This window comes from Bufo bufo, chromosome 1 (assembly GCF_905171765.1).
Source record: "Bufo bufo chromosome 1, aBufBuf1.1, whole genome shotgun sequence".
Classification (NCBI taxonomy): domain Eukaryota; kingdom Metazoa; phylum Chordata; class Amphibia; order Anura; family Bufonidae; genus Bufo; species Bufo bufo.
Genome location: NC_053389.1, coordinates 120,766,922 through 120,781,154, shown reverse-complemented (window position 1 = coordinate 120,781,154; position 14,233 = coordinate 120,766,922). Strand labels below are relative to the sequence as shown.

Sequence of the window (14,233 nt, the reverse complement as noted above, 5' to 3'; positions counted from 1 at the left end):
TATTTTTATACCACTATGAGCCATTTGTATTGAGTGGGTGAGGGTAAGTGTGCAGTGCCCCAGAGCTGGGGGCAACTGCAAATGGTTTGTTATTTAATATATTGTCATGTAATTTATTGCATCCGGTATAAGGCCCCTTTCACACGAGCGAGTATTCAGCGCGGATGCGATGCGGGAGGTGAACGCATTGCACCCGCACTGAATACTGACCCATTCATTTCTATGGGGCAGTGCACACGAGCGGTGATTTTCACGCATCACTTGTGAGTTGCGTGAAAATCGCAGCATGCTCCTCTTTGTGCGTTTTTCACGCAACGCAGGCCCCATAGAAGTGAATGGGGTTGCGTGAAAATCGCAAGCATCCGCAAGCAAGTGCGGATGCGGTGCGATTTTCACGCACGGTTGCTAGGAGACGATCGGGATGGAGACCCGATCATTATTATTTTCCCTTATAACATGGTTATAAGGGAAAATAATAGCATTCTGAATACAGAATGCATAGTAAAACAGCGCTGGAGGGGTTAAAAAAATAAAATAAAAAATTTAACTCCCCTTAATCCACTTGATTGCGGAGCCCGGCATCTCCTTGTGTCTCCTTTGTTGAAGGACCTATGGTGAGCATTAAATACAGTTACAGGACCTTTGATGACGTCACTCCGGTCATCACATGGTACGTCACATGATCTTTTACCATGGTGATTCACCATGGTAAAAGATCATGTGACGTACCATGTGATGACCGGAGTGACGTCATCAAAGGTCCTTTACCCAGGTCCTAAAGAAAGAATACAGAAGCAGATGCCGGCTGCGCTATCAAGTGGACTAAGGTGAGTTAAACATTTTTTTAATTTATTTTTTAACCCCTCCAGCGCTATTTTACTTTGCATTCTGTATTCAGAATGCTATTATTTTCCCTTATAACCATGTTATAAGGGAAAATAATACAATCTACAGAACATTGATCCCAAGCCCGAACTTCTGTGAAGAAGTTCGGGTTTTGTACCAAACATGCACGATTTTTCTGACACGTGTGCAAAACGCATTACAATGTTTTGCACTCGCGCGGAAAAATCGCGGGTGTTCCCGCAACGCACGCGCACATTTTCCCGCAACGCCCGTGTGAAAGAGGCCTAACTGTGTATAGTCTTTGCAAGAGGTTGGGTGAGGAGCCAGGATCCGCCACCAGCTCAGTTGCTCAGTCTAGACTGGAGTTGTTAGAGGAATGAAGCAGTCACCTATGCTCCTCTTTCTTAGGCCTCAAGCTACAGAGACTCACAATCTCTGCATGATCTACAAAAGGAGAGAATTGGAGGACTTAGAATTTGGCTGAGCATTGGAGTTAGTATGGTAACCTGCTACCAAAAGCTGATAAGTCTGCTGTGAAGGACACTGTTAAGACATCTGGACACGTCCCATGCCTTCAAAACCCTGTGTTCCACAGTGGACATTACAGCCACCATCGCAAGAGTATTGAACCATAGATTCTACTGGAAGATACCTAAGCAGGCTAGAGGGAACAGGGCCGTAAATACCATCCATGCCTATCACTATCTGGGAGAGAATGGGACTGTGTACAGTTGTAACTGTGTCTGCTATAATTGAATGCACTACAACTCCTGTTTTGAACTTGAGTAAAGATAGACGTTTAGTCTTCTACCTCTATCTTGGGTTTTCTGACTCTTACACCATATGCACCCATACAAACACTTAACATCAGGGGCACCCCAACTACCAACTCAGGCAAGAGCCCCAGAATCAGAGTGTGCCCCGAGGGAAGAAAGGATATGCCCTCCTTTCACTGTACGGCCCTAGGGAGCAAGGGTGTGAGGACAGCCATTGTAATTGGCCGTTACACCCAGAGCCACTACCACTCTCATCCTCTCCTTAGGGGCTTGCTGCAAGTGTCTTGGACAGCCCTTTTTAAGGCTTTGCTGCTATAGAACTATTATTGTTGAGGCAACCTCCATACTTTGACAGACACAATTTTCTAAATTTCTGAACGCCTTGATCTGGGAAGTGCAGGAGGACTTAAGAACCTTATTGCATGCCTTTGATTCTGCTAGGAGACTTCAAAATATTGTTTAGAGAGAAAACGGAGTACTATAACCACCATCATTGTTACTGATGATACTCTTGTATTGAGAGAATATTACACTGTGATATGCTGTGGAACTGTGCCTTGTTACTATTTGCAACTCTACCCCTCTATTGACCACTTGGTAAAGAGACTTTATTTAATACAACTATCTGGCCTGATCATTGTCTTTACTGTCCATGGGTCCTGCCTTGCACCCAGGCAATCCTCCATCAACGCCACCCCAACCGACACTAGGCAGGAGCCCCAATACCAGGGCATGTCCGAGGGAAGAAAGGGTGTGTCCTCCAGTCACTTCGTAGCCATAGGCAGCCAAATCCACAAATCCCATCCTCCACTCGCTCCTCCTGGGCCATCCAACAAGACCCCCACCTACCACATGCAGTTTTTAACATTTATGTATTCCTTTAGTGGTAGAGAGTCCCTTGTGGTCTCCACAGACATGATCCACCACTTTAGGTAGGTCCCACCACTTTCGATCTACTAGAATGGACATAGGTGAGTAACTCTGTCTCTCTGTGACATTCATACAGAACTTTTTGTTTCAGGAATGTACAAAATCAAAGTTAATTCTTGATTTTATTGATGGCATTCTTTTCTAGATTTTGTATCTGATTTAAATGAGGGTTCCAGCCATTGTGGGGAGATGTCATCTTATATAACAAATCCAGTCTGTCAATTTATGCACGACAATCTTAATCGAGATCAAAGTGAGCGTGTGGTAACAGGATTATAGACCGAAACCATATTAAATGGCACATATAAAGAGATCTAAACCATGTCAGACGTGTAACATGCATAGAGCCTGAGAAGAACATAGAGGAGTCTTGAAAATGGACAGTTAATACAAGTTGGTTTGTTTTATTAAAGGGTCCTGTATACTATGCAAAACTAAAAGGAGGGTTCCACCAAGGGCAGTTCACCCTCAATCATGAGAATATTTGTTGTGCCTTTCACTGGTTTGCTGGTGGCTGGTTGAGCCAATCTGGTAATCCTTTTTGGCCAGTTAGTGGGTGCTTACTTTTGAGATCAAGGGGTGAAAGCAGTTGTACTGTTCATATTCTCAGTGATCCCGAGAATAGGGTGCCCGGCCAATAGTTTCCATCAGAAAAATGCTCATGACTGTTTTCATGTATTACACAGAATTTAAAGGGGTTGTCCAGCTTTTTACAAGTGATGGCCTACCCTCATGATGCTGGACAATCCCTTTTCCTGCAAAACCACAGCACTACATAGCTAATTTGTATGTGTTGTCTTGACCCTTTGGACTAAGTCCGGCCATAGGCCAGTTTTTATGGAAGTTTATTAAAAGGTATATTTTATATTTGGGAAGGTGTTCATGGTTATACAGCTTTAGAACACAATCATATGGACTCCATGGGGGGAGATCTATCAAATCTAGTGTAAAGTAGAACTGGCTTAGTTGCCTATAGCAACCAATCAGATTCCACCTTTCATTTTCCAAAGATGCAGTGAAAAATGTGGAATATTATTGGTTGCTATGGGCGCAGTTGCTCATGGCAACCAATCAGATCACATTTTTTTTTTTTTTTAACCTGTTCCAGAAATTCATTGTTTTGCTGGAGATCTGATTGGTTGCTATGGAAAACATGTCACCCCTTAGTTTTCATAAATGGGGTCATAAAGTGCCATAGGGAAATATTTTAGAAATAAAGTAGAGAAACTGAGAGAGAACTTTCTAGATATTAGTCATATTCAGTTTTTTTGTTTGTGTGGAGATCGATTTGTGTTTTTATATTATTCGTGCATATGCCAATCATTGTCTTTTCTGAGAAATGTTACCACCTGTGACACAGCGATGGGTTTTGTCTGGGAAGGCAGGTATTTTCCTGCCAACATGTGCGGCTGGGCTGGTTTCCAGCCAGGTGAGGTCAAATACTGGACTGGAGTTTGAGTGCCGGTCCGGGTTTTGGCAGCACCTGGCTGTCCTTAAATAGGCAGCTGGGCTCAGCAGCTGAGTCTCTGTGTTGGTATCTGAGGTTTTGTGCCAGACTGGAGGGCTGAGACCCATGTGCAGGGGCAAAACTGCCAACAAGGTGACTTGTGCAATATGAACTTTCTATTGTGTGTGAATTAACACCAAAGACTGCAAAGTGACGTGTTGTTTTATGCAACTGCCGCAATTGTGAATAAACACTAAAGTTTGAGTTAGGAACTTGTATTTTGCCTCTGTACTGCGACCGCTTACCCTATCTACCAGAGCGAAACCTCACACTCCTCAGAACTGTGTTTAATGGCAACTTCTCATTTGTTCATGGTAATAAGATCAGTGATGACGGCCATTTTGTATGTTGCATTTAGTATTTGTATTGGATCTTGGCCCGTAGGCTGTGGCTCTCAATTATCTAGTTGGCGTTGTAGGTAGGCCAGCACAAGTTGTAGATGTCATGGCCTATGGTCTACGCTGTGACACTGTTGCCACACTTGCGGTTTCCCGCGGCAACGTGTTGCTGTTTGAGCATGCGATGGCAGTGTCTCGGCCTTCTGGGTGATTGCCGTGACATGGTTGCCACGCATGCGGTTGCTGGTGGTAACGTGTTTAGTTTGCTTGTGTGTGCACTTCCCCTTTAAGTGGCTTCCTTCCTCTGTCTGGTGTTGGAAGGGTTAACTCCCTTGCTAGTGTTTTGTGAACACTGGGTTTATGTGTTTGTGGGTGTGGCTGCTAGGGCTATTTAGTCTCTGCTGGAAGCCTGTTGCTCAGTGTTCCTCCAGGCTTGGTGTGTGCTGGTGGTTCACTGCTCATCGCTTTACCATCTGTCCAGTGAGGGCCACCCTTGTGGTCATTGATGTTCAATGTTATCCCGGTATCTCCTTCCCTTCCTGTCCTTATTTGTATGGAGTGGGTTATGTTCAGGGTGTTGGTATGTTTAATTTGGCGTTTCATGTCTGGTGGTGTTTGGTGTCCAGCATTTGACTAGACATTCCACTGTCTTTTATGTTTATTGCAGCTATGGGTCTCCTGGGTCCCTGTGTGGTTTGTGGTGTGTGCTGTGTCCTCTAATGTTGGTTTGGACACCAGCGATTGTGCACAGGTTCCAGTCAGTGTGTCTGTGGCAGGTAAGTGTGTTATGGGTTTCGCTTGCCTGCCATCTCAATAGCTGTATTTGTTCCCCTCTCCTTGCAGCCTGGCCTCAGATAGAGACTCCTGTTCCTCCATGACTGGGATGAACAAGTCGTCTCTCCCCTGCTCCTTAGTGAGGGATTTCCAGGGCGACTCAGGATATTAGGTATCCAGGGTATGAGCCGTCCCACCATTGGGGTCCGCTCATACGGTGAGGAGTCAGGGAGAGGATTAGGGACGCGGTAGGAGGTGACCTGCTCCCTTATTACTCCTTTTGGCCAGGCTGATCCCCTTTTACCCTCTGACACCGCACGGTGGGGGGGTTTCACCCACTCCCCGCCGTGACAGTAGACCATCAGGGCTCAATTGCACTGCCATCAGTGGTTAGCTCTGGTGCCTTGCAGTGTCGGGGTCCTAGGTTCGAATCTGACCAAGAACAACATCTGCATGGAGTTTGTATGTTCTCCCTGTGTTTGCGTGGGTTTCCTCCCACATACTGATAGGGAACTTGTGAGCCACATTGGGGACAGCTTGATGCTAATGTCTGTAAAGTGCTGCGGAATATAGCAGTGCTACATAAGTGAGTAAAATAAATATTACAGCTTTGTTCTGTATGAGGCTATAATAGCCTGCCTCCCAAAATTTGCATCCCGATTGGCAGGGCATTGTCTGGAACGCACGCAAGTCCCCCAGGGGATGTCCAATTTTAGTGCTCATGCACTCGACCGTATGTATTTTGTGTAGGGGTGGGAGCGATATAGACGATATGCGATATAAACAATATAAATTTGGCCAACGATCGAGATTTTGTTTATGTGTGTATATATATATATATATATCGCCATATCGCGGTAGAACATGGCATGCGCCGCTCTCGGCATGCACCATGTTCTCCTGAGCCGGCACAGTGAAGAAGGGAGTCCCTCCCTCCCCACTGTGTGTGGCTGCCGCTGACCACCAGTGAAAACAGAGTAGGAGGAGGAGGGGAGGGACTGTGGCCACTCCGCCAACAATGAGAACAGGTCCTTAGGGGTTTATTGCGGCGGATCACGGTGCGCCGTCAGAGAGGCCGGATATGGCACATTCAAGCATATTAACTATATTCATTGGTGGCGCAGTGGCCACAGCCCCTACCTTCTACTCCCCCTCTTCTAAATATTATATTAATTGCGGGCCCCCCCTCCACACGATTAAATCATTGGTGGCAGTGGCCGTAGGGTGGCAGCTTCTGATCGGAGCCCCAGTAGTGTAATCGCGGGGCTCCGATTGGTTACCGTGGCAGCCAGGATGCTACTCAAGCCCTGGCTGCCATAGTCAGCTCCCTGCTGCTGTGTGAAATATGCACAGGGCAGCAGGGAGAGTGTTAAGTCCTATTCACCCTAATAGAGCTCTATCTGGGTGAATAGTAAAAGGGTTCTAGCCCCTAAGGAGGCTAATAGTTATTAAATAAAAAGTTTAACCCCCCCCCCCCCGAAATATAGAATATATTGCGATATATATCGCACATGCTTAAAATTATATCACAATATAGATTTTAGGCCATATCGCCCACCCCTAATTTTGCGGTCCGCGAAAAACGGATCTGCAAAAAATACAGATGGCGTTCGTGAACATTCCGTATTTTGCGTAACAGAACAGTACTATTCTTGTCCGTAATGCATACAATAATAGGACAGGTTCTATTTTTTTTTTTTTTGCGGAATGGAAATGCAGACATATGGAAATGGATATGCACACGAAGTAACTTGCACTTTTTTTTGCGGACCCATTGAGATAAATGGTTCCACATATGGTCTACAAAAAAAAAACTGAATGGACACGGAAAGAAAATACGTTCGTGTGCACGAGGCCTTATGCATATTTGCATACCCTGTGCCCACTTTGAGACTCTTTTCGTGGGTCAGATAGAGGCTATGTAATATGACTGCCATAGAGGTCCATCAGGCCTCTTCCTTCAAATGCCTCCAAATTCATAGAGACAAACTGCGATTTTATTCTGGACAGATTATTTGAGGCCCGCGTGTCTTTTCCTTCCACACAACTTATCCAAGGAATTTAATCTCTCACTCCCTACAGTGGAATCAAGTCTCACAGACGTCCTCTATCCGCTTCACGTCCGCCCATAGACTATAAACGTCCTATGGGTGGACGTCTATTTCTGACAGCACGTTTTAGAACGTCCTGTCAGAAATAGCAGCTGCACGCTAATCGTGCAGCTGCTGATCGGGTTGCCCGCTGTCAGTGACAGCAGGGCAACCCTAAGACAAGGCAGGGACAGTTCCCAGGTGTCCCTGCCTTCACGATCGCTGCAGACACAGCGCTCACCGAGCGCTGTGTCTGCAGAGAAGGAAGCGCCATGCGCTTCCTGTTCCGGCCCGGCGGTCATGTGATCGCCGTGACCAGAGAGTGCAGGGGCTGTGTGAGGTCTCTCAGAGACCTCGATCAGCCCTGCTGTGAGGCTGTACAGCGCTGGATTGCTGCTGTACAGCCTCTCTAGGGGTGCATTTGTCCTGTAACTGGGGCTACTATGTCAGCCCCAGTTACAGGAGAAATCAACTGTGAAAAAAGAAAAAGAAAAAGTGAAGTAAATGTCCCCCAGAGGTCTTGTATGACCTTATGGGGGACGAAAAAAAAATAAAGGGTTGAAAAAATAAAATAAAATAAAGTTTCAAATGTAAAAAAAAAAAAAGTTCCCAAGTAAGGAATAAAAAAAAAAAATTAAAAATAGAAAAAATAAAATAGACATATTAGGTATCGCCGCGTCCGTAAAAACCAGCTCTATAAAAGTATCACATGACCTAACCCCTCGGGTGAACACCGTAAAAAAAAAAAAAAAAAAACTGTCAAAACAAGCAATTTTTGTCACCTTGCATCACAAAAGGTGCAACACCAAATGATCAAAAACGCGTATGTCCCACAAAATAGTACCAATAAAACCGTCACCTCATCCCGCAAAAAATGAGCCCCTACATAAGAAAATCTCTCAAAAAATAAAAAAACTCTAGCTCTCAGAACATGGACACATTAAAACATAATTTTTTTGTTTCAAAAATGCTATTATTGTGTAAAACTTTAATAAATGAGAAAAAGTATACATATTAGGTATCGCCACGTCCGTAACAATCTGCTCTATAAAAATGTCACTTGACTGAACCCCTCAGGTGAACGCTGTAAAAATAAATAAATAGAAACTGTGCTAAAACAACCAACATTTTTTGGTCACCTTGCCCCATAAAGTGTTATAATGAATGATCAAAAAATCATATGTACCCAAAAATAGTACTAATAAAACTGGCACCTTATCCCCTAGTTTCCAAAATGGGGTCACTTCTTGGGAGTTTCTACTGTAAGGGTGCATCAGGGGGCTTCAAATGGGACATGGCATCTAAAAACCATGTGGAGTTCCTTTTCTTCTGTGCCCTGCCGTGTGCCCATACAGCAGTTTATGACCACATGTGGGGTGTTTCTGTAAACCGCAGAATCTGGGTAATAAATATTGAGTTTTGTTTGGCTGTTAACCATCGATGTGTTAAAGAAAAAAATTGATTAAAATGGAAAATCTGCCAAAAAAGTGAAATTTAAAAATTTGATCTCCATTTTCCTTTAATTCTTGTGGAACGCCTAAAGGGTTAACAAAGTTTGTAAAATCGGTTTTGAATACCTTGAGGGGTGTAGTTTCTACAATGGGGTCATTTATGGGGGTATCCACTATGTAGGCCCCACAAAGTGACTTCATACCTGAACTGGTCCTTAAAAAGTGGGTTTTGGCAATTTTCTTAAAAATTTGAAGAATTGCTTCTAAACTTCTAAGCCTTCTAACGTCCTAAAAAAATAAAATGACATTTCCAAAATGATGCCAACATAAAGTAGACATATGGGGAATGTTAAATAATAAATATTTTATGAGGTATCACTTTCTGTTTTAAAAGCAGAGAAATTGAAATTTAGAAAATTGCGAATTTTTCAAATTTTTGGGTAAATTTGGGATTTTTTCATAAATAAAGGTGAAATATTTTGACTCAAATTTATGACTATCATGAAGTACAATGTGTCACGAGAAAACAATCTCTGAATGACTTGGATAAATAAAGGCGTTCCAAAGTTATTACCACATAAAGTGAGAGATGTCAGTTTTGCAAAATTTCGCCTGGTCAGGAAGGGGGCAAATGGCCCGGATGGCAAGTGGCTATCTTAGAACATCCTGTGAAATATCAGAAAGGTGCAGCGATGGTGAAGCACCATTTAAACATACACCGCTATATCTTTGCCAGAATACTCACAAACACAAGCGGGATATAGGTACATCAGGTGAATAAGGATCTGTTGTCCTTTCTCTGTTTTGTATCTTCGCTGTGGTGGTAATTCTACGAATGGCAGAAATTCCTCGCCATAGTGAAGTACCGTAAGTCACAGGTAAATATAAATGGATTTATTATACTCACAAAACTTCTTGTAAAATCGCATAAAATATAAATAGATAAAATTCCGGTGTCCTCTTACAGCCCGACCCGGGTTTCGCTCCTTTGGCTTCGTCAGGGGCGTACATCCAAAAACCTTCCCACAAGTCCTTTATCCTCCACTACACCCTCCACCTGCTTCACCTGTGGGTATTTTAGGCATAAACCCAATCACACAGTTCGCGGATATCCAAATACTCTTATCCAACATTCTTGTTTAAAAGAGACCATCAAGCATAAATAATCAACATCATCTAGCTCTTTACCAACGCACCATCTCACTTTTCGTATCCTTTGCTCCTTCCATTCATAGTGCACCATATAATTTCTCGTAACTTTTCTTATCCTTCTCCTTTCTTATCCTTCCCAATAATTATTACCCATTTTTAAGACATGCTTTCAGATCAAACTCCACATTCTGGTTGTAGGGTATTCATTTCATAGATCCACCTTGCTTCGCACTTATCGATTTTTTTTTAAATTTTTTTAATTTTTTTATTTGAAATCTCCTCCCCTCCAGTTCCCCTTCACTAGTTTAACACCAGGAAATATTAATCCTTTTGGGTTTTTCTGATGGATATTTTTAAAATGCATAGAGATCACAATTACTTCTGTTTGACTGGGATTTTTATCTACAGATGATCGGGACGGCGATGGGGGCAAAATTCGCCCCCAGTTTCGCCAATATTTTTATGTCCTCCTGGGAACAACTATCCATCACCCCAAAGATAGGAAAAATGTCTGAACAGGGTAAATTAATTACCTGGAAGAAGTATATCGATGACTGTCTCCTTATCTGGCAAGGGGAAAGAGAAGGTCTTGAATCATTCATAGACGCGTTAAATTGTAATAACTGGAACCTGAGATTTACCAGCAATGTCAGTCAAGTTGCGGTGGATTTTCTCGATCCATCTATATTGAGAACGGCAAATTTCATCATAAAACCTTTTTTAAACCCACAGATGTGAATAGGTACATTGCCATTAATAGTTGCCACTATAGTCCTTGGTTAACTAACATCCCCAAAGTACAGATTGGGAGAATCCACCGCAACTGTTCAGACGTTGCGGTTTTCAGGCATCAAAGTAAGATAATTCAGAATAGGTTTGTGGAAAAGGGGTATTCTGAACAACAACTAAAAAGATGTAGTAAAGAAGTGGAAGAAATAGCGAAAGGGGAAAAATAAAACAAAAACAAGGAAAATATGGATTTTAGATTTGCCTTCATGACTCAGTACACAGTGCATTCAGGGTTAATGAAAAAAGCAATTAAAAAGAACTGGGCTGCACTTAAAAATGACCCGGTGATAGGTAGAGAGATCCCAGATTGTCCAAAGATCATCTTGAAGAAAGCTCCGAATATTCGCAACCACTTAGTTCGCAGCACGATTTCAGAAAAAAAGGAAGGAAAGAAAAAAAGATCAATTCACATGGTGCGGTTTCTGTGCGGCTTGTAAGAATAGGGAGAGGAAAGACAGAGATCCATTCTAATTAAAAATCAAGGGGGAAATCACTTGTGAGAATGCTGGCGTGGTATATATGCTGGAGTGTCCGTGTGGCCTCCAGTATATTGGACGTACCACAAGAAAATTTAAGATTCGCATGCAGGAACATATTAGAAATATCAAAAAGGGTCTATGCATTTTAAAAATATCCATCAGAAAAACCCGACAGGATTAATATTTGCCGGTATTGAACTAGTGAAGGGGAACTGGAGGGGAGGAGATTTTACAGAAAAAAATTCGATAAGTGCGAAGCAAGGTGGATCTATGAAATAAATACTCTACAACCAGGGGGACTTAATGTGGAGTTTGATCTGAACACATGTCTTAAAAGTGGGTAGTAATTATTGGGAAGGATAAGAAAAGTGACGAGAAATTATATGGTGAACTATGAATGGAAGGAGCAAAGGATACGAAAAGTGAGATGGTGCGTTGGTAAAGAGCTAGATGATGATTATTTATGCTTGATGGTCTCTTTTAAACAAGAATGTTGGATAAGATATGTATTTGGATATCCGCGAACTGTGTGATTGGGTTTATGCCTAAATTACCCACAGGTGAAGCAGGGGGAGGTGGGGTGGAGGATAAAGGACTTGTGGGAAGGTTTTTGGATGTACACCCCTGACGAAGCCAAAGGAGCGAAACCCGGGTCGGGCTGTAAGAGGACGCCGGAATTTTATCTATTTATATTTTATGCGATTTTACAAGAAGTTTTGTGAGTATAATAAATCAATTTATAGTTACCAGTGACTTACGGTACTTCACTATGGCGAGGAATTTCTGCCATTCGTAGGATTACTACCACAGCGAAGATACAAAACAGAGAAAGGACAACAGATCCTTATTCACCTGATGGGCCTATATCCCGCTTGTGTTTGTGAGTATTCTGGCAAAGATATAGCGGTGTATGTTTAAATGGTGCTTCACCATCGCTGCACCTTTCTGATATTTCACTGGATGTTCTAAGATAGAGGACGTCTGTGAGACTCGATTCCACTGTAGGGAGTGAGAGATTAAATTCCTGGGATAAGTTGTGTGGAAGGAAAAGACGCGCGGCCTCAAATAATCTGTCCAGATTTGCCTCGTGTGAATTGAACCCACAGCACGTCTGAGACACGCAGCGACTAATCATCATTATTTGCGGACTGGAAATTTTATATTGCATTTGAGATTTTATTCTGTTAGATTGTGTGGGACCTGACCCACCAAAGGGACGGACATTCTCGGACCGAACGGGGTCAGGCCTTAGAAAAGTCCTGAAATTCAGGATACAGCGGTTAAGCATACAGATGTAACAATATTACAAAAAATAGCAATGGTTATTGTTACTGACTTTTTTTGGAATAAATCTAATTTTACCTTTTATGTTTTTAATCTTTTAGGGCACATGTAATCAGAGACGTGACAACTTTGTGATGTGCGGCTTTCTAGAATCTACCGGCAAGTCACAATGAATCAGGTAAGGAAAAATGGCTACCAGACATCTGTCCTGCACCATGCAGTTTGTTTGATAGACTTCGTTTGCACAAGTCACATTGCAAGGCATTAGTCCAGCCAAATATCTCAACTGCTGCATGTACAATAAGGAGTTAACTTGCAATCCTAATGAATCACTGGTAAGCCCCTATTAGATTCGTTGCAACTTTGTCTGTGGGTGCATCAGAAAAATCACATCTACTCCAGCTAGGGCATAAATTGGCACTATGGGGGTCATTTATCAGAGACAGATTTTTACACCAGACTTATGATGTATAATGGCACATCTTAGGCTCTGTCTCTTTTCCACTAAGACCCATCCTGTTGTCAAGCTTGTTGGAAAAAACTGTACAAACCCTAGATGCACTGCTTTTTAGGCAGATTTTTGGCACAGAGACATTAGTAAATCTGGCCACTGTGTTTATAAACCCTGTACCATGACATCACTGTATCCCTGTACTGTGACATCACTGTGTACATTATCCCTGTACTGTGACATCACTGTGTACATTATCCCTGTACTGTGACATCACTATGTGCATTATCCTTGTACTGTGACATCACTGTGTACATTATCCCAGGTACTGTGACATCACTGTGTACATTATCCCTGTACTGTGAAATCACTGTATCCCTGTACTGTGACATCACTGTGTACATTATCCCTGTACTGTGACATCACTGTGTACATTATCCCTGTACTGTGACATCACTCTGTACATTATCCCTGTACTGTGACATCACTGTGTACATTATCCCAGGTACTGTGACATCACTGTGTACATTATCCCAGGTACTGTGACATCACTGTGTACATTATCCCTGTACTGTGACATCACTGTGTACATTATCCCTGTACTGTACCCAGTGCTGTTCGAACGCATTGGTGGTCCTAGTGCAGAAATTTTAATGAGTGGGCCTCCTTAGTTCCCCACCACAGTGGTTATACCCCCTTAGTGCTCTCAGAGAGTAGTTTTCTCCCTTAGCGCCTTCTTCACAATAGCATGCTCCCTGCGTGCCCCCTCACATTAGTTATGCCAACTTATTAGTAGAATTCTACCTTAGTGCCTATTCAAAGTAATTATGCCTCCTTAGTGTCTTCTTGACTGTAGCTATGCCTCCTTAGCACCCCTTCACAGTAGTTATGCCCCTTTGGTAGCCCATAACAGTAGTTATGTTGGCTTGAAAAAGCCAACATACTGTTCTTCGATTGTTTCAGCTTACCGTATTTATCGCCCTATAAGACGCACCTAGGTTTTTGAGGAGGAAAATAAGAAAAAATATATTTTGAACCAAAAGGTGTGCTTTTGGTGGGCTTTGAACTAATGGTAGCCTGTGGATGGCACTGTTATGGGGGCGTCTGTGGATGGCACTGTTATGGGGGCGTCTGTGGATGGCACTGTTATGGGGGCGTCCATGGATGGCACTGTTATGGGGGCATCTGTGGATGGCATGACACTGCTATGGGGGGTATCTGTGGATGACAGATAAATAGCATCTTATGCTATTTGTCATCCACAGATCCCCCCCCATAACAGTGTCAGCCACTGTGAATGACCCCCAATACAGGGGGTGGGGGCTGGCATCTACAGTAGTTTTGTAATGGAAGCGGGGCCCGGTGC

At 43.0% G+C, this 14,233-nt stretch overlaps 1 protein-coding gene across 1 annotated transcript in view; it reads left to right on the top strand.

Annotated features, from left to right (window-relative positions):
* PRDM2 (PR/SET domain 2) overlaps nucleotides 1–14,233 on the top strand; it is a 235,946-nt gene that overhangs the window by 15,652 nt on the left and 206,061 nt on the right. The window contains exon 2 of the mRNA XM_040428936.1: nucleotides 12,518–12,594. Within this exon, the coding sequence (XP_040284870.1) occupies nucleotides 12,586–12,594 (9 nt within the window). The 5' untranslated portion in view covers nucleotides 12,518–12,585. The remainder of the gene's footprint in view (nucleotides 1–12,517; nucleotides 12,595–14,233) is intronic.